Genomic DNA, 20,451 nt, shown 5'->3' on the forward strand with positions numbered 1-20,451 from the left:
TGTCATACTCCCCCCCTTTTTTTTTATTCTTATGTTAATCCCCATACATTACATCATTAGTTTCAGATGAAGTGTTCCATGATTCATTGTTTGAGCATAACACCCAGTGCTCCATGCAGAATGTGCCCTCCTCAATACCCATTACCAGGCTAACCCATCCTCCCACCTCCTCCCCTCTAGAACCCTCAGTTTGTTTTTCAGAGTCCGCCGTCTCTCATGGTTCGTCTACCCTCCAATTTCCCCTGCTTCATTCTTCCTCTCCTGCTACCTTCTTCTTCTTCTTTTTTCTTATCATATATTGCATTATTTGTTTCAGAGGTAGAGATCTGAGATTCAACAGTCTTGCACAATTCACAGCACTTACCAGAGCACATACCCTCCCCAGTGTCTATCACCCAGTCAGCCCATCCCTCCCACCCCACCCCCCACTCCAGCAACCCTCAGTTTGTTTCCTGCAATTAAGAATTCCTCATATCAGTGAGATCATATGATACATGTCTTTCTCTGATTGACTTATTTCACTCAACATAATACCCTCCAGTTCCATCCACGTCGTTGCAAATGGCAAGATCTCATTCCTTTTGATGGCTGCATAATATTCCATTGTATATATATACCACATCTTCTTTATCCATTCATCTGTCGATGGACATCTTGGCTCTTTCCACAGTTTGGCTATTGTGGACATTGCTGCTATAAACATTGGGGTGCACGTACCCCTTTGGATCCCTACTTTTGTATCTTTGGGGTAAATACCCACATACTCCCCTTCTTAATGAGCGGCGCCAATACCCCCCCGTCACCAGAGCCAGGACCCTCTATGACTCCTCCCTCCTCCAAAACCCGATCAGTCCTCATGCGATTCAGCTGTCATGTTTCCAAATCTAGAATATTTTAGCATATGAAAATAGGAAATGTCAAATCAGTGGTAAATAAGGATAGATTCTTTTTTTTTAAAGATTTTATTTTGACAGAGAGAGAGAGAGACAGCGAGAGAGGGAACACAAGCAGGGGAAGTGGGAGAGAGAGAAGCAGGCTTCCCACTGAGCAGGGAACCCGACGTGGGGCTCGATCCCAGGACCCTGGGATCATGACCTGAGCCGAAGGCAGACGCCTAACGACTGAGCCACCTAGGTGCCCTGAGGATAGATTATTAAAGAAGTTGAGATAAGCATACTTTGAGACAAGGGTCTCTGTGCTGAACCTCTTATACCTGAACACAAAAATATTTAACCCGTTCGGAATTGATTTTGAAAAAAAAAAAAAAAAAAAAGATTTACCTGTATGAAAATATGCATGAATATTTGTGTCATCTAGGGATGATGAATAACTTTCTCAGGACATCACATCATCTAGGGATGATGAATAACTTTCTCAGGACATCACTAAAAGAAAAAAAAAGACTGACGGATTTGACTATACAAAAATGTAAAATAGTTGTCAAAAAATACAATAAACACGTTAAAGTCAAAAGCACAAGTTGGGAGAAATACCTGTAAGATGAATGTGAAAGGAATTTATTTCACATATACAAAGTTCTTACGAATCAGTAAGGCAAAGATAAATACTCCAGGGGGGAACAGAACGTGGGGTCATCAACTGGCAAATCTCTACAAAAATAAAGACAGTTAAACATACGAAAAAACTCCAAAAAGATTTAAAAAAAAAATGTGGATTTAAAAGTATGTCACTTTTCACTCATCAGAACAGTAAAGATGAAAAAGGTAAATCAGAGTCAGTGTTGGGGAGGATGCAGAGAAAAAGACTCTCTCGTATCCCTCTCATGCAACAGAACCACGTTATCTGGAAAGCAATTTATTAATTCGTATTAAAAGTTCTTAAAAATTAATGTGGAATTTTCAGGATAAGAAGATGAATTTAACTCATTAATCTGACACCCTTCCCTACTCAAAGCCACTGAAAACTATAGTAAAGGGATTTTTAAAAAATGAAATAAAAGAGACCCATACATAGGTCTATTCCAAGGTCAGAGAAAACACAAGAGGAGACACAAAGCACAATATTGGGGAAGCTGGAAAGGAGTAGAAAGCTCACAGCCATGTGGCAGCTGACCCCAAGGTAACCATGGGAAACACTGAGAACCAACTCAATTTATACCTCGAGGGACAGAGAAGGCAAGAGCACCAGATACCTCTTGAACTGGGGGTAAAATGCAGAAACAGAAATGAGGAGGACCAGAGGGAAGGCAATTCGAAAGGCAACCGATCACCAGACCCCCACCCCCACCCCGTGCTCCAGCCCACGCGACCCCTCTGCTGTCAAAACCAGCGGGGATCACGATGGGGGAGGCCTCTGATGTGGGAGACAGAAACCAAACAGCAAAGAGCAAAATAGCAACGTGTGGAAATAGACCGTGCAGGGAGAAAAATCGAAAAACAAAAGACAAAATATTATTAATATCCTCCAGGGGATAAGAAAACATATTGCCTCTATTAAATAAGAACAATATGCTATAAAAAGGAACTCTCAGAGAATAAAAATGAGCGCTTGGAAGTAAAATCATGATAGCAGAGATAAAAAACTGAATAGAAGGGAAGGAAGATAAAATTGAAGAGAGCAAACAAAGCAGAGCAAAAATATAAGGAAAGCTAAGAGAGCAGAGAAGAGATAAGAAAATTAAAGGTTCCGCCCAAGAGGCTTAATGATAGAATAATGGGGAAAAAGACGGAATAACGGGAGATGCTGAAATAGAGAACCGAGAAAAATGGGGAGGAATTAGCAATGAAATATTTCAAGAAATTTTCCGAAAACTGATAGATATTCGATTCCAGCTTGAGCCACTAAATGTCCAGCCCAGTGGATGAAAACTGACCCACACCAAGGCTTATCATTCTTAATTTCAAAACTCTGGGGACAAAATGTTGATTCCACCAGCTCCCAGAAAGAAAACACACACACAAAGGATCAGAATTCGGAATGCCTTTGTTCTTTTAAAAAACACTGAAAAAAGATAATGAAGCAAAAGCATTGAAATTCTGAAAGAAGGTGATATCTATCTCAACCAGGCCATCAGTCACACGGAAAATTAGGATAAAGCTTTCTTCAGCCTTGGATGATCCTGAAAGAGTTTATCTTCCTTGTGGTCTTTCTTAATGACGCTTCTGTTGTGTTTCACCAAAATAAGCACGGAAACCAAGACAAGAGAAAAGCGTGGAGTTTAGCATAGGAGAGGGGGCAAAGGAGGTCCCCAGGAGGATGGTGAGGAGGGATCCCAGGTGACAATGACATACAGCCATTGCGGCCGACTGTCCACAGCAGAGCAGTGAGACTTGAGACAGGTACATGGAGAGCTGCCATTACTCTCCCTCCTGTAAGCGTACCTCATTTTTAAACTGAGGATAGGTTGTCTGAATGAGACAAGAACTTTTAATATGAATTGATAAATTGTTCTCCAGACATGTGGTTCTGTCCTGTGAGAAGTACATGAGAGTCTCTTTTCCCTGCATCCTCACTGACACGGACTCTTCTTAATCTTTATCATCTTTGCTGCTCTAATAAGTGAAATGATAATCTGAACGAGGAGAGATTGTCCCCATTCTCCCCTATAATTGGATATTCTGGCCACAGGCTGACAGAGTTTGCGCCCTCTCTCTCCATGCCTGCTGCTTGGATCAGCTGAGGACATTCATTTCGTCCCTCAGACATGGTCTGCTTCGACTTCCGCCTAAGAGTAAGCAGTGCACCTTGATGAGGTCACAGGCAGAAAACACAGAGCAGCCATTCCTTCTGTCCAGATTTTCGCCTTATACCCAGCCCTGGTCCACACGATAGCCTGCCAGATGTCCCCACTGGGGTGAGCCCTGTGTTTTCCTGAGCTCACTCATGACTCAGCTGCCATCTCCCGAAGAGCCTATTGTAAACAATTAGGATAGCACATGGGTCAATGCTCTTGTTCTAGGCATAACGGGATATCAGGCATTTGGTAAAAAGTACATTTCTAAAAATAAAGGACCCGGGAAAACTAAGCAAGGAAAATAAATAAAAGGCATCCAGATTGGAAAGTGAGAATAAAGTTGTCACTATTTGAAGATGACATGATATTCCAGATAGAAAGCTCTAAAGAATACACACACACACACACACACAATCAGAGCTAATAAATAAGTTTAGCAACATAGAAGAACACAACATTGATATACAAAAACCAGTTGCATTTCCATACGTGAGCAATGAGTATTCCAAAAATGAAATTAAGAAAACGATTCTACTTACAACAGCATCGAAAATAATAAAATATCTAGGAATAAATTTCACCAAAGAAGGCAAGTCTTGTACGTCGAAACCTACAAAACACTGTTGAAAGAGATTAAAGAAGATCTAAATAAACAGAGACACTCCATGTCACGGATTGGCAGTGTTAATATTGCTAAGATGACAATACCCCTCAAATTGACCTATAGCTTCAATGCAAAACCTGACAAAATTCCAACTGCCTTTTTGCAGAAATGGACAAACTGGTCCTAAAATTCGTATGTCAACACGTGGGACCCAAAATGGACAAAACAATCTTGAAAAAGAAGAAGTCTGGAAGACTCCCTTCCTGATTTTAAAACTTACTACAAAGGAAGAGTTATCAAGACAGGGCAATACTAGCACCAGGATAGACACATAGATCAATGACACAGGATATAAAGTCCAAAAACAAACACTCACATTTACAAGGCAGTTTATTTTTGACAAGGATGCCATGACCATTCGATGGGGAAAGAACAGTCTCTCCAACAAATGGTACTGGGACAATTGCGTATCCTCATGGAAAAAAAATTAATTCAGACCCCTACCTCAAACCATATACAAACAATTCACAATGGATATAGAGCTACATGTAAGAGCTAAAACTACAGGACACTTAGAAGAGAATATAGATGTAAATCTTTGTGACCTCGAATTAGGCAACGGTTTCTTAGATATGACACCAAAAGCTCCTACACTCAAAAATAAACCGGACTTCATGAAAATTAAAAATGTTTGTGCATCAAAGGACACTATCAAGAAAGAGAAAAGACAACCCACAGAATGGAAGACAATATCTGCAAATACATTTGCAAAAAATACTTACAGAATATATTTGATAAGAGCATATACCCAGGCGACATAAGCAATTACAATTCAACACTAAAAAGACAGCCCATTTTAAAAATGGGCAAAAGCTCTGAATAGACGTTTCTCCAAAGATAGATTAATGGCAAATGAGCACGTGAAAAGATGCTCAAAATAATGAGTCATTAGGGAAATGCAAATCAAACCACAAGCTATCACCTCACACACACTACGGTGGCCATAATTTTTTTTTTAAAGGAAAATAACAAATGTTGTTAAGCCTGTGGAGAAATTGGAACTTTCATACGTTGCTGGCAGGAACAAAAAATGGTGCAGCCACTGTGAAAAACGTTGTGGTTGTGGAAAACAGTCTGATGATTTCTCAAAAAAATGAACCATGGATTTATCACATGACCTGGTGATTTTACTCCTAGGTATACATCCAAGAGAACTCAAAACATGTCCACACAACTTATCACAAATGTTCACAGTGGTACTATTCCTAATAACCAAAAAGCAGGAACAACCCAGATATCCATCAACTGATGAATGGATAAATAAAATGTGCTAGATCCACACAACAGAATATTACTGAGCCACTAAAAGGAATGAAGTAATGATCTATGCTACAACATGGATGAACTGGAAAACATTATGTTAAGTGAAAGAAGCCAGACACAAAAGGCCACATACTGTAGATTTCATTGATCTTAAATGTCCAGAAAAGGCAAATTCATAGAGACGGAAAGTATCTTGCTGGTTGCCCAAGGAACTGGGAGAGATGGCTAACAGGTTCAGGATCTCTTTGGGGGGAATGAAAATATTCTGGAATTAGTGGTTATAATTGCAAAACACCATGGATATAATGAAAACCACTGAACGGTATACACTTCATAATGATGTATTCTACGTTATGCAAATTAGATCTCCATTAAAAGTAAGGGGAAATGATAAAGGATGACCACGATGGGGTATGTTGAGAATTATGATCGATATAATTCCATGGACCCGAATCCCCTCCCCCTCGAACCCTCAAATAAAGATCAAGGCAAAGAACACCAAGTACCTAAACAAAGACCGGAGACTCAGGATATGGCCAGACAGGATCACGCTCAAGAGGAACGAAGTGGATGCTGAGAAATGGAACAGAGAGAAAATGAAAAGCCTTCCAGTCTTTGGTGATGAGAACACAGAGAAGAGGTAAAGCCCTTCACTGACACAGGAGATAAAGAACGAGAAGCAGGTGTCCAAGGCCGAGAGGAGAATGATAAGCTAGTCATTGGACAGACTAAGTTTATGGTTCAGAGGGACCCTGGGCCACTGAGGACACAGAAGACACAGGTTTGGGGCTCAAGGGAGAGGTTGAGTTACCTTGCACCAGAAGGATGGATTTGGAGATAATTCAGAATGTGCACACGGGAGAAAGTGCCCACTGTGTCCTGATGATGAGAAGCATGAGTGATTCCACTGGAAGCAAGGAGTCCAGGTGGAGAAGACAGTGGTGCTGGGGCCTCAGGAGGAGAAAAGTGCCAGGAAGGAAGCCACCAACAATGTCAGATGTGGCCAGAGTGGAGCAGGGAAGTGCCCACTGGATCGGGTGAGCAGTGATCACTGGCAAAGTTTGCCTGAGTGATTTCAGTTTAATGTACATGAGCACAGAGCATTGTATCTTACTTGGGCTTAACTTACGCCAAAGTCAACATTGAAGCTGAATGAAAGAAATCATTAAAAAAAAAAAAAAAAAACTAACAAGGGAAAGATGCTGATTTGCCTATGCACACAGATCCAGAGTCATCTGGATTTTATTCACATTTATTCACACATTCCCTGAGCCCAAGGTTTTTTTTTTTTTTCCTTCCTTCCTTTCTTTTCTTTCTCTTTTTTTCTTTCTTTTTCTTTTCCTGAAAAAATCTCATTTTTCTTTAATATGTGTGATAACATAGAAGTGAGGAATTACAGTTATCACCTGAGCCAGTCTAGATCAGCCTGAGAATGGACCACTCTACCCTCATGAAAACGATGTTTGCAGATCTTATTTATTTATTTAGGTTCATTCATTTATTTTAGAGAGCGACAGGAGGGGGAGGGGCAGATGGAGAGAATTTTTCAAGCAGGTTCCCCTTTAAGCACAGAGCCAGACACAGGGCTTAATTCCACAACCCATGAGATCATGACCTGAGCCAAAACCAAGAGCCAGATGCTCAACTGACTGAGCCACCTGGGTGCCCCAGATGTTTCTTAATATAAAGATGAATGTTATGTTTCACAGTTCAGGGAAGAAAACAAGAAGAACATTAACTTGTGTTTACTACAGGATTTTAACTATGTAACCTCTGCATTAAAAAAGAAGGGGAGAACGTGGGGGAATGAGCATTTGCCTTCAGTTAGTCTGTGCAGTGTTTGTATTTTCCATTATAAGTCCTTTTTGATATATTCAATTTTCCTACAAAAAGCATGCATTACTTTTGAGATCAGAAAATATAGTTAAGGCTGGAAAAAAATGGTTTAATCACACTCAAACAGAAAGTAAGCAGGGATAACAATATTAAAGTTAGATGAACAAAATTCAAAGCAAGAAAAAAAATATGCTTTTAAGATAAAGGGAGCATTACATAATAGTGACAACCACCATTAATAATGAAGCCACGCAGATACAAATCTATAGTTGCCAAAGAAACTGACAACAAAATACAGAAATCCAACGTTATTAGGAATGCGGGAAGGAATAGTCATTGTCAGAGGAGATTTTAAAACACCATCATCAAAAAGATGTAAGAAAATAAACTCAGAGTCATCTAAATACACAAAATGGATGTCTGGCAGGAATTCAGTTCCATGATTATAGTGCGTGGGAGTCTTTTCAAGTGTATATAGAACATTTACAAAACTCGGTAATACTAGTCACAAAGAAAATCTCAACAGAGAAAAAAATCTTAAGTTTCTTTTCCAGTTAAAGACAAGGCACTTCTGGCCTGGAGAAAATACACAGGCTAGATCCAAGGAAGGAAAAGAGGAAAACTGTGTAAATATAGTCCACTGGGTATTTTGGCGGGGGGCGGGGGGAGGGAAGGGACAGAGGATGAATGGGAATTAACTCTATGGTCAGACTGGACCAAATACCTGCCCCGCCCTTTTTCTTACCCATTAAACAGCTTCATTTCCACCTGAAATGTGAACCACGGAAATAAGCACTTAACTCAGTGGTTCTCAGTGGGCTGTCTCCACAGTATCAGCACTACCTGGGAATTTATGAGAAATGCAAATTCTCAGCCCTACTCCAGACCTCCTGAAACAGAATTTCCTCGGGGGGAGGGGGGCTCCAGGAGGTGCCGATGGGAAAACTGAAGGTGCGTAAATACCCCAGTTCCCTTCCGCCGGAGCAGGCTGACCCAGAGGAGGAGAGGGCTTTACACTCCCTCCATTCCCAGAATGCGCCCCGTGGGGTGAAGCTCTGTCAGCCCCAGGGGCAATCTGCACACCACGCCCTTTGGGGGATGCCTTCCCTTCCTGGCTCTACTTTCCCTATGCTCCTAGAGGTGTTCTCTCCCCCTCGCAGATCAACTAACACACTCAAATCTTTCGTCTTAGGGGCTGCTTCTGGGGGAGCCCAAACTAAGACACCCACCAGAGACCCCCACAGCTTGTGTTCTGGTTGGGACTGGCTTGGACTTCCATTTCTTCCTCCGTCACTGAGCTCTGCCAAGATGTCCTCAGGGGAGGGAGCCCCACGGGCAGTGAGTCCTCACCCCAGTTCGGTCCAGAAGAGATCCCCCGCTCTCATCTCTGGGTTTGCTAGCTCTTCTCTGCCCAGCCTCCAGCCATGCCGCTGGCCCCCACTGGCCCGTGCCAGCCCTGTTCTTCTTCATCACTCACTCCTAGGCTGGGTGAGGCTCAGCGAGGCCCGGCTACCAGCCAGGCCCTGGGAAACCAAGTCCTGCCCAGAGCGGAGAGGTCAATTGTGCCAGAAGCAGAGGTATCACCTGCTACGTGCTTCAGAAGCTGAGGGAGCACAGAGCAAGGGCCTTAGGATGGCAGTGAAGGATTCTGGGAAAAGGTGACACAGAGGGGACACCTAGGGAACAAGTGCATGGACTCTAGCCAGCAAACGGAGGACACAGGATCAGGGATTCCCTTTGCTGAAGCAAGAGCTCCATGGTGAGCACACAGGGAGGCTGCAGGGAGGGGCTCTGCGAGCCACGTCAAGGAGACAGACCTGACCAGACAACCTCGCAGCTTCGGGGAACGGAATGAGCCGTGTTCTCACCAGGAGACTATCAATGTCAGTTTGAGAAGGATCAACAGATAATGAAATGGCCAAAGGTAAAAAGAGAAAAATAAGGATGTGACAAATACAACAGATGACCCATCCGCCCTCAGAATCTGGAGGCCCGGGTGCCTGGGTGGCTCAGTTGGTTAAGCAACTGCCTTCGGCTCAGGTCATGATCCTGGAGTCCCGGGATCGAGTCCCGCATCGGGCTTCCTGCTCGGCAGGGAGTCTGCTTCTCCCTCTGACCCTTTTCCCTCTCGTGCTCTCTGTCTCTCATTCTCTCTCTCAAATAAATAAATAAAATCTTTAAAAAAAAAAAAAAAAAGAATCTGGAGGCCCCAGTGCAGGGGGTCTACCCTGACTGGCGTCTTGCTGGGCCCAGGTGGCCCAGAGCCCTGGGGTAAGGGCCAGCCAGCTCAGAAGGGCCAGGCGGACTTCAGCACCTGGGCCACTGACACGTGACAGGCTCAGCCCAGAGCTCCCGAAGGCAACCAGGGTTCACTCAGGACCTGCGGCATGGTCCTCCCGCTTCTTCACCCTCTCCTGACCCGGGAACACACATGGGTAAATCCTTCTCTACTCAGCACCCTGACAGCAAGGGGCTTAACCTGTCCCTAATCCTTCCGTGGCTCAGAAGATAAGCCTCCTTGGCCTAGAGCACGCACACTGGCTGGCCTTCTTTCATGCCATCTGCCTGTGGGGCTTTCTCCCTGCAGTGAGCACAGTGAATTTTGGAGGCTAAGAGCCAACACCAAGGCACAATTAGCAAGACCAATCCCCCCAGCACCCCCACCTGGACACCAGCCCTCCCCCTGACTTGTCTCCAAGGACCTCAGAGGACTTTTGTTATTGCTGCCCAACACTTGCTTGCTTGAGATTTTTTCATTGAGCCATCATTCCTAACAGAGCTGAACCCTGGAAGGCCTGTGGACACTGCTCGTTTCCACCTATGGTCATTTTGGGCACAGGAGCCCAGAGGGAACTTCAGATACGGTTCCATCGTGGGACGACGGCAGTGGGGTTGGTGGCGGGGAGCATGGAGGAATTCAGCATTTCAGTGTCATCGACTTGAGGTCATACAGAGAGGGAAACTGAGTCTAGATGTGCGGCCAGTCATTCTTAAGGGCCCTCTAGGACTTGTGGTCTAATGAACCAGCGTTCGCCCCGATGTCTTCCTCAAAACACCCCGCACCCTGCAGGATGCCCCAGGGACAGGAGACAAAGACACGTGGGCTCACGTCACAACGCGAGCGGTGTTTCCCCCCTGCTGACGTTGTGCACGTGCCAAGTTCCTCTCCAGAACAGCTGGGCCACCCCTTACCTTCGTCACTGTTGTCGTCCACCAGGATGATCTCCTTGAGCAGGTGTGTTGGCGTGTGGTTGACAGCGCTGTGGACTGACCGCAGGATCACCGACAGGGCCTCGTTCACAAAGATAAATATGATGGAGATCTGGGGCAGCTCCTTGGCGTACTTCAGCTCCTTGCACCTGCAGGGAGAGAGAGGAAGGAGGAAGGCACGGACACTGGGGACGGATGCATGGACATGTCCTCCCAAGGTGTGAATCACTGGTTCCCTCTTGGCCCCTCTTGGCTAAACCCTAAGAAGGAGATTGTTAAGGGATCCAGCCCTGATTCTCCCAAATGTACCTGGTCCCACTTCGGTGCCCACCTGCCCGACTTCCCACTCCAGGTGCCCACATCTCATTGCCTGAAACCTGCTTTGCTGACATCTAAGCAATGCCCCTGCCACCATCTGCCAGGAGTTGATGCATCAATACCCCAGCTCGCTCACCCCTGGAGCAGGTGACTCTGAGGGGGTGGTTTACACCGGCCCCCAGAGTCCCCCAGTGGGATTAGGCTTCGTCACCCACACCCTTTGGGGGATGCCTTCCCTTCTAAGTCCTACTTCCCCACGCCCCTAGCGGTGTTCTCTCCACCTTCCCAATCAACCGATGCACTCAAATCTTTGTCTCAGGGTCTGCTTCTGGGGAACCCAAACGGAGACATCTACTGGAGACCCTGCTCTGGTGGAGCCTGCATTCTAGGTCATAAAATGCACATGTAAATAATCATAATCAAGGAAGCGGGTCTTCCGCCTGCATAGGAGCATGCTGCCTGAGACAGCCCGATTCTTCTTGCACCCCAACTCTTCCTAGAATCTCCTTGCAGTGGGCGGAGGGGGGGCAGGAGATGGGACTGCCTGTCTCCGAGGACCTCCCTCGTAGCAACTCTCCCAGCCCTGAAACATGGAGGGAAAGAGAAGAGCTCTTTTCACGGAGGCTGGACACCGGGGTGGAGAGCTCCCGGTCATGTAAGAGCACATGCTCTGCATGGCTCAGTCAAAGGAGCACCGCACTCTGTCCCGAGAGCACTAGCAAATTTGCGTCCATGCTGCGCTGAGCCTCGTTAGAAATACCGAGCAGAAACCAAGGAGAACGGAAGGGCGAGCTAAGGCATTTCCATACGTTCTCCCCCTCCTTGAGTGAACCTGAACAATACATAGCACGCACGTTAGAGGAGAAAACAAAGGAAACCAGATGAAGGAATGGAGTGAGAGGGGGACAGCGCTGAAGAAGGAGCCAGAAGAGCGGCTTGTTTTTTTATGCGGAACAGCTTGGGCTATGTCGGGCCATATTGATCATGCAGGCAATTTTCGGAAGAAAATAAAGTTTTGTTACAATATACATTTGTGTCTCCCGGAGGAGGCTGTCCAGGGACCCATGGATCATGGAGCCTCATTTTTACCACGTCGCCGTAAATTCACTTCTGGGGGCTGCCAGGGAGATTAGGATGGTTACTGACGGGCTCCCGGCCAGTCGGCAGGAATTCTCTCATTTACCACGTGGTGATCCGAGGGAGGGGGGCGCCCCAGAAGGTCCCTCGGAGCCCCATCAACCATCCAGAGCCTGGTAGGGGGTCAGATGCTACCAATGACCGACCCATCCACGTGAGCACACGCGCCGCACACACCCACCTATTCCGGGCGCTCATCCCTAGGCCTGGTGTCTTTGGCCCTTTGGTTTGAACAGCTTCTGGCTGGGAAAGAAGCAGCGAGAAGACCAGATTGCTTGGCAGTGGCGACCTTCTCCACCCACAGGCAGTCGGGCCATGATGCAATCGAAGCTCATGTGTGAGTCACGCCTCTCCACCCGAGCAGGCAACCCCTCCCCCGGGTGAAGTGGGAAATGTGGGAGGCTCGGGGGAATGGGGGGAGACCCCCCTCCTGCCCCTTCATGGGTAAAGGTGGCCACGCAGTACATCAGAGAGGGGCGGATTTCACAAATGAGAAGGGCCCTGTCACACGCCGGACGTGTCACCCTGAGCACACTGTTCCTATTTCAACATCTCTACACCTGTCAAAATAATCCACACCACACCTAGCTGGGTGCCGGGCTAAGATCCCGATAAGGATCGTTTGAGAGCCCCGTAAAAATGCAACGTACCAACTCATGGGAAGACCCAAGTCGGCCTGGCCGCCCCGCGCTCCCATCGTCCCCTTCTGTAAACTCCCCATCATCATGAGCTAGGCTTCCAGAGTTTCCATTCACCCCAGACCCTTCCTGCAGGACCCACCCAGGGTTCTCCTCCCGGCCTGGCCTACCCGGATCTCTGTCCTTGCCCAGCTTACGATTCACCTCTCCTGTGCCCAATGTCCTCAGGGTTTCACACTGGGCAGACAAGATGAACACAATCATTATTATGAAAATCAGCATTCTTTTTTTTTTTTTTAAAGATTTTATTTATTTATTTGACAGAGACAGACACAGCGAGAGAGGGAACACAAGCAGGGGGAGTGGGAGTGGGAGAGGGAGAAGCAGGCTTCCCGCCGAGCAGGGAGCCCAATGCGGGGCTCGATCCCAAGACCCTGGGATCATGACCTGAGCCAAAGGCAGACACCCAACGACTGAGCCACCCAGGCGCCCCTCTTTCCTTGGTCTTTAATGTCTAGGGAGATAGACACCGCCTCAAGCAAAAAAAAAAAAAAAAAATCCCCGAGCCTGGCTTATTGCTGGCTATGGAGAAGATGTGCAGAATATTCTGGAGAGATGGACACTGCAGTTTTGACGCACTAAGGAGTAGGCGCTGACTGATGCACACGTTGCTCCCAATCAGACACCCCGTGCCCGACAGCGGAAGATGAGCTCAGGAAGGAAGATTAAGGGTGGACAGTGCAAAGAAGGAGAGAGGCTCACAGGCCATAGAAATACAGAGACAGTGCACAGAGAAAGGGGACAGATACGGCTCCTGCCCTCTAGGAGCTGATACTGAATTCTCACTGTGGCCTGTCCAGGAGCCTGGGCGGTGGTAAGGATAAAGAATAGAGTCTGGATTTGCAAGATACCCGGGAATAAGCAAAAGATGGCATGCCACAGAAACTGCAAACATACTTCACAACCCATAGCTGGGTGTCGTGTTCTCCCTCTAGCAACACAGGCTCGGATCTGGGTCCCAGAAATCATGGATTTCCCTTCAGTAACAGGTCAGCAAGCAATAAACAATCTCTTATCTGAAAGAAGATGGCAGGCAGGAAAACTATCTTTTTTTTTTTTTTTTAAAGATTTTATTTCTTCATTTGAGACACAGAGATACAGAGAGAGAGAGAGCATGAGCAGTGGGAGAGGCAGAGGGAGAGGGAGAGGCAGACTCCCGGCTGAGCCAGGAGCCCGATGTGGGGCTCGATCCCAGGACCCTGGGATCATGACCTGAGCTGAAGGCAGACGCTTAACCATCTGAGCCACCCAGGCGCCCCGGAAAACTATCTTAAAGTCTGGATAATTTTCAATCAACACATGAAGGGATGACAAAGAACGTAAGCCCAGTCCTCTCCTCAGAGGGCTGGCAGGGAAACAGTCTCTACCAAGCTGATCTCATAGGGAAAAGAAAGCAGAGACAAGTAACCAACCAAAGGAGATCTCTCAGACACCTTACATCTGTCCTGATGTCTGCCTGTCCACCTGCCCATACGCCTGGGCTACTTCCTTGAACTTGGTAGCTCCCCGATGGCGACGACGGTTTCCCCCTCTCCCAGAGCACTGACTTCACTTATTACCAAAAGTGCCCACTATCTCCCTTCGTGGATGCTGGGTAAGGAGAGGAGAGATGGGGAGAACCGGCCACCTCAGGACACATTAGAGAGGATCACAGTTGATGTGAAAGAAGGTCAAGGGCCAGGCCTCCAGCAGGAAGAAAACAAAGCCCAAAGAGCTGGCCATGGCCTGTCATGGGCAGACCCCTGCCCATGACCCCCTTTGACAGAGACAACTTACATGACCCCAATGTGGTACAGATCAGAGGTACCAAGTCACATTTGTGACCCAGTCTGCCAAGCTGGAAACAAAAAGATGACCCCCAAACATCCCCACTGCTATCAAAGAATTGAGATGCAATGTGGTCCAGGAAACTTACAGATGATGACGATGACGACGACGACGAGGACAACCAACATTTACACAGTGCAGGCTATGTGCCAGAAACCTCTGGAAGCTTCTATGGACTGTTCTGTCTCGTTAATCCTCACAGCAACCCGCCTAGGAGATAGGCAGTATTATCATCCCCATTTCACTGATGAGGAAACTGGGGGCCAAGACAGGTGAAGTCACTTGCTCTGAGTCACACAAGCCTGAAAAGCAGCAAGGGTGCCTGGAAGTGAGCTGTTATCATCTGATATTTAGGCTCTTCCAGATGCCCCTGTCTGACCAAAGCAGGGGGTGGGAGCCCTCATGTGAGGGCCCCCCTTCCAGGGCCTACCCAATCTCTCCCAGTCCCTCAGCTCACCAGGATGGGCACCATGTGGCCAATCTGCAGAGCCTTCCTGGCTGCTCACCATCAGCTCTGGTTCTGGGTGAAACAACGCCACTCAGTCTCAGCCCAGGGTCGCCCCACCCTAGTGAGGGGACAGAATACCCAGCACTGCCCAGGCTCTGATCCTGCTGCTGGTAACCAAGAGTCCTGGGTTTTGCAGCGAAAACACATTGAACAGGTGCGCCTGGGTGGCTCAGTCGTTAAGCGTCTGCCTTTGGCTTGGGTCATGATCCCAGGGTCCTGGGATCGAGCCCCGCATCGGGCTCCCTGCTCCGTGGGAAGCCTGCTTCTCCCTCTCCCACTCCCCCTGCTTGTGTTCCCTCTCTTGCTGTGTCTCTCTCTGTCAAAAAAATAAAATCTTTAAAAAAAAACCCAAAACACATTGAGCATTTATAACAAGGCAGCTTGTAATGCAACGCAGTCAAGGCTAAGTGCCAAATGGCTGTCCCTATACAGGATGTGACAGGTGGACTGAGATGGATCAGGAGGACAGGGAAGAGAAGCCATGAACTTGAAAGCTGGATCAATGGATCAAACTTGCATGGGCAAGAACAGAGGGAAGGGCAGTCAGTGAGAGCACTTCTGAGCGCACAGAGGCACTAGGGTCCCTTTCTTGTTCTCCTCGCGGGCCTTCCAGAAGAAACCTATCTAAGCTTGTTCAGAGATGGAGCAGTGAAGAGCCAAGTCCTGGAACCACAGACTCATGTCAGGCTCTCCAAATTCCTACCAGGCCGATTCGTTTTCATTTTCAAAGCACACCAAAAACACGCATGAGGTCATAAAGGTCCACAAATAAGGGTTCTTTACAGCACGCACCAGCAGCATGGAGTGAAATGAGAGGGAGGAAGTGTGCGGAGTCAAACAGAGTAGGTAGTTTGAGTCAGAAAACACCACCTTGACCCCAAGAGCAGCCACGCTCCAACGAGAAAACTCTTGAGGACGTGGCAGGTGTGGGGGCAGACACATCTTCACATCCAATCCTTCCACGGCTGTGGACAGAGGTGGGAGGGGAAGGCTCCTTCTGGGACTGCCTGCCCACCACCGTCACATCTGCACGACACCAGATCCACTCCAAAATGGAGGCTCCGGGTCCGTGAGTGTCTCCCTTCCAAATTCGGAATGTACTTTACGCAAGAGAGCTAAGCTGGAATGCCGCCCCCCTCCCAGCCCCGTGCCACCATCCCCTGCACTTCCAGAACGGGCACACCCTCTCCCCTGACCTGGGTAGCCACACTGCACCAACCCACAGCAGACCCACTTCATGTACACCCAACCATCGCAAACTGAGAGGCAAAGAGGCCCCATGCCTAAGAAAGCACTGGAGTGGCCCAGCCACTTAGCAGTGGGATTCATTTTCCAAATGGGGGTGTCCAGTTCCAGAAAGAAGTGATCAGGAAGGAAAAACAAGTGTGTCACATAGTCATCTCTTAGCCACTGCCTGAATTCCATGAGCCCACAAGCACCATAGGTGCAGGCTTGGCCAAAGAGTGGCCCGCATGTGCCAACTCAAGCTATACCAACCAAGCCATGGGTTATGCTCAATCGGAAACAGAAATGGGCCTCCTCGGGCGCCTGGGTGGCTCAGTTGGTTAAGCGACTGCCTTCGGCTCAGGTCATGATCCTGGAGTCCCTGGATCGAGTCCCGCATCGGGCTCCCTGCTCGGCGGGGAGTCTGCTTCTCCCTCTGACCCTCCTCCCTCTCATGCTCTCTGTCTCTCATTCTCTCTCTCTCAAATAAATAAATAAAATCTTTAAAAAAAAAAAAAAGAAAGAAATGGGCCTCCTCCTTGGAAGCCCTATTGCAAAAATGCCCACGCTCCTGAGCCCAGAAATGGCCATGAACATTGACACTATACAAGCCAACCAACACAAAACTTCGGAATGTTCCACATGCTTTCTGCGGTACACCAACAACCACTTCACTCTTTCTCCAACAAGGAGACAAACTGCTCCCTTCTCTCTCTGGCTCACTGTGGATGTGGGTTCAAACTATGAAGTCAGACCCCCAAGCAAGTCTGACTGTGATGCTTAATTTTATGTGTCAACATGGCTAGGGCATGGTATTTGGGTCAAACATTATTCTCGATTTTTCTGAAAGTAGTTTTTTATTTTACTATTTTTAAAGATTTATTTATTTATTTATTTGAGAGAGAGAGAGAGAGAAAGTGAGAGGCGTGTGAGCAGAGAAAGGGCCAGAGGGAGAGAATATCCAAGTAGACTCCCACTGAGCACGGAGCATGACACGGGGTTCAATCTCATGACCCATGAGATCAGGACCTGAGCCGAAAACCAAGAGTCGGACATTTGACTGACTGAGCCCTCCAGATGCCCCGAAAGTACTTTTTTTTTTTTAGATGAGATTAATATTTAGATCAGTAGGCTTGGGTTAAAGTAGATTACCCTCCATAATGTGGGTGGGCCTCATCCGATCAGTTGAAGGTTTTAAGAGAAAGATGATCGAGGACCCCCAAGAAAGAGGGAATTCCACCAGCAGACCGCCTTTGGATTCTAGCTGCAACATCCCATTCCTCTGTGGGTCTCCAAGCTGCAGGTGAGCCTTGCAGAGCTTGGACATGCCAGCCAGCCTCCACAGTTACATATGCCAAATTCTTTTAAATAAATCTCTCTTTAGCTCTCCCTCTCTCTCCCTATGTATCTGTCTATCTACATCAATCTATAAACATAAATATAGACAATAGAGATAGATAAAGAGACAAAGGAAGTCTCATATCTGCAGCTGATGACAAGATAAATCCCAGGTTTCCAGTCTCCACGGAGCCCTCAGAGGAGCCCACACCCCACCTACTGCTCTCTGCTTTTACCACTTTCCTCTGGCCAATCTCCTTCTGGCAGGGAAGGGTACCTCCGACTCCACACAAGAAGTCAAGGCCACCAGCAGGAATTTCCGAAAGCGGTCACAGGCCTGTAACATCAGCATCACCTGGCAATCAGGCAGACCCATGACCCAGAATCCCCATCAAGCTCCACAGTGGTTCCTCTGCAGGTGGAAATGTGAGAAGCACTTCCCTAGTCCCGCCAGCCACCTGCAAACCTTTGGATCTCTGAACCCCACCCTCTGTCTGTCCATCCTCCCTGGAAGGAAGCAGAGTCCGGAAGTCAGACACGGCTGGTCTCTCCCATTTAAATAAAAAAAGGCCCCTCCCACAGCCTTAATTACTGTCTTTCTTCTCCTTGCCTCCGTCCTCCACCTCCCATCACTCTATACGCTCATTTGGCTTCAAGTTACCCTAGTCCACGAAAACTGCTCTGGTTAGTTTCCAATGACATCCACGTGGCCAGAATCGAGGGAAACTTCCCAACCTGACCTTAGTTGAGCATCATTTCTGCCGGAGTTCACACTGTTGCCTCTCTCCTTATATAAACACGATTTACTCTGGGATGCCTGCACATTCGGGGTTCCCCTGAGCCCTGCCTCCCCTCTTTCTCCCACGTGATCTGCCCTGGCCACCTGTTCTGTTTCCTGGGTTGCCCTTTCTGCTAGTCCTCCAAATCCTCAAATTCCTCAAGGCTCCTTCTCCGCCGCCATCTGTTTATAGACTCTAACTGGGTGACCTCATCCAAATCTATGGCTCCCACTGTCACGCCAGCAACTTCCAAATCCGAATGATTCACCTGGACCTTCGCTCAAGCATCAACTTCCCATGGGACACCTCCCCCTGGATGCCTCGTAGGCCCCACAAATTCAGCATGCCTAAAATTGCCACTGGCTCTGCGATGCCTTCCTGTCTGCATTGCAGGGTACCCCACGCTCTCTTTGCAGGCGTCAAGCTAGAATCACGACACATTCACCACGTCCAATTGGTCACCAGATCCTGAAGATTCTGCCATCTTTAGGATCTCTTTATGACACTCACCCCTGTCCCCCCATTTGTACCGCCCTAGCTCCAGTCTCATCACTTCCCTCCTGAAGGACACCAAAAGCCACCAGCTGGTGTCCTTCGTCCAGCCTGCCCCTCTGCAACTCAACCTCGTTCTATACACTGCAATGTTGCCTGCATGATCTATCTCCTTCCTTCCTTCTTTCTTTCTTCTCAATATTATATTTTCAGTAATCTCCATACCCAACGTGGGATTCGAACTTACAACGCTGAGATCAAGAGTTGCATGCTCCACCCACTGAGCCAGCCAGGTGTGATCTTCCTAAAAGGCAAATGGGATCACGGCTCTCTTCTTTAGGGATTTCCTTGCCTCTCTAGTGCTTTCAGAGTCAGGTTCAAACGCCTGTGCTTGGCACCCAATTCTGCCCCAGCTCATCCCTCCAACCTCATCTCGTCTGCCCCCTTCCTCCATCTATTGAAACCCACTGTACTTCCCAGAACCAGGAATGCCCTCTCTCAATTCACACTCTTTCCTCTCTGCCTACAGTGCCCTTCCTTCTGCCCAACGCGCCCATCCCCGTCCAGCCCCAGCTCCAGGCACGTCCCCGGCTCCCAGGCTGATGTCAAGCCTCGCCCTCTGCTGCTTTCTCCCACTCCTGAGACCCTTCACTCTCTTCTCTTCGGGGCAGCCGGGGGACGGGGGGCGCGGTCTTCATTTTGTGTCCACAGAGCCCAGCACAGTCCCTGGCAGAGAAATGGTTACTGCACGAACAAATGCAAAGCCTCCTACCTTCCCTATTTCTTCTCTCTGCTTTTTATGATCAAAGGCATCACTTATCTGCTCCCGAATTATAACATCAGTGATGGCACCTCAACACTTAAAAAAGATCCCATCCTGGACTCAGCTGCCTGCTGTCTCCTTTGATTTACTAATCAGAACTCAAATTCCAAAAGCCTGCTTGGGTCAAGTGCATCAACCAGGCTGATATTCCCTTTCTTGCTGCTCTCCTCATCAAGCCTCTCCCGGAATCCAGGGCAAGGGGGGGTATATCATTTTTAGCAACAACAAGCCTTGCAAAACAAGATGTGGGCCTGAGCAACGGAGACGTATGAGGCCCCTCTGCTGGACCTCTCATTATGAGGGAGAATGCACACTTTGCTGAGTGGTTTAATTTCCTCAAGTTGAGCTTTGCACTTCATCCGGGGAGGAGCACCATACCTCATTAGCTCAGTTCCTGCACAGAGCAGTCTCAGCGAACTGCCTACTTCAGCATTTGAGTTCCTGGGCGTCCTGCCTATCAGTGGTCCTGGGGCAATTTTCATGAATCAAGACGCAGCCTGCTCCGTCCTTGGCATGGCTTCCCGTCTTGGGGTCCACAGAGCCCCCAGGCAAAGCCCCCGAAATTGAATGTAAGACGTTGTGCTGTAGGAGGATTTGGTGTTTCTGGGGCAAGAATTCATACCTTTCGTTGGCTTCCTGC

At 47.8% G+C, this 20,451-nt stretch overlaps 1 protein-coding gene across 2 annotated transcripts in view; it reads right to left on the reverse strand.

Moving 5' to 3' along the window:
• Positions 1-20,451, reverse strand: part of GALNT17 (polypeptide N-acetylgalactosaminyltransferase 17) — a 446,740-nt gene that overhangs the window by 235,350 nt on the left and 190,939 nt on the right. The window contains exon 3 of one of the 2 annotated variants that reach the window (XM_045875477.2): positions 10,650-10,816. The exons of the other annotated variant lie outside the window; for it this stretch is intronic. Coding sequence (XP_045731433.2) covers positions 10,650-10,816 — 167 coding nt within the window. The remainder of the gene's footprint in view (positions 1-10,649; positions 10,817-20,451) is intronic. 2 annotated transcript variants of the gene reach the window in all.

This window comes from Mirounga angustirostris, unplaced genomic scaffold (assembly GCF_029215605.1).
Source record: "Mirounga angustirostris isolate CCGP_5_RB_7025 unplaced genomic scaffold, mMirAng1.0.hap1 SCAF_5, whole genome shotgun sequence".
Taxonomy (NCBI): Eukaryota; Metazoa; Chordata; class Mammalia; order Carnivora; family Phocidae; genus Mirounga; species Mirounga angustirostris.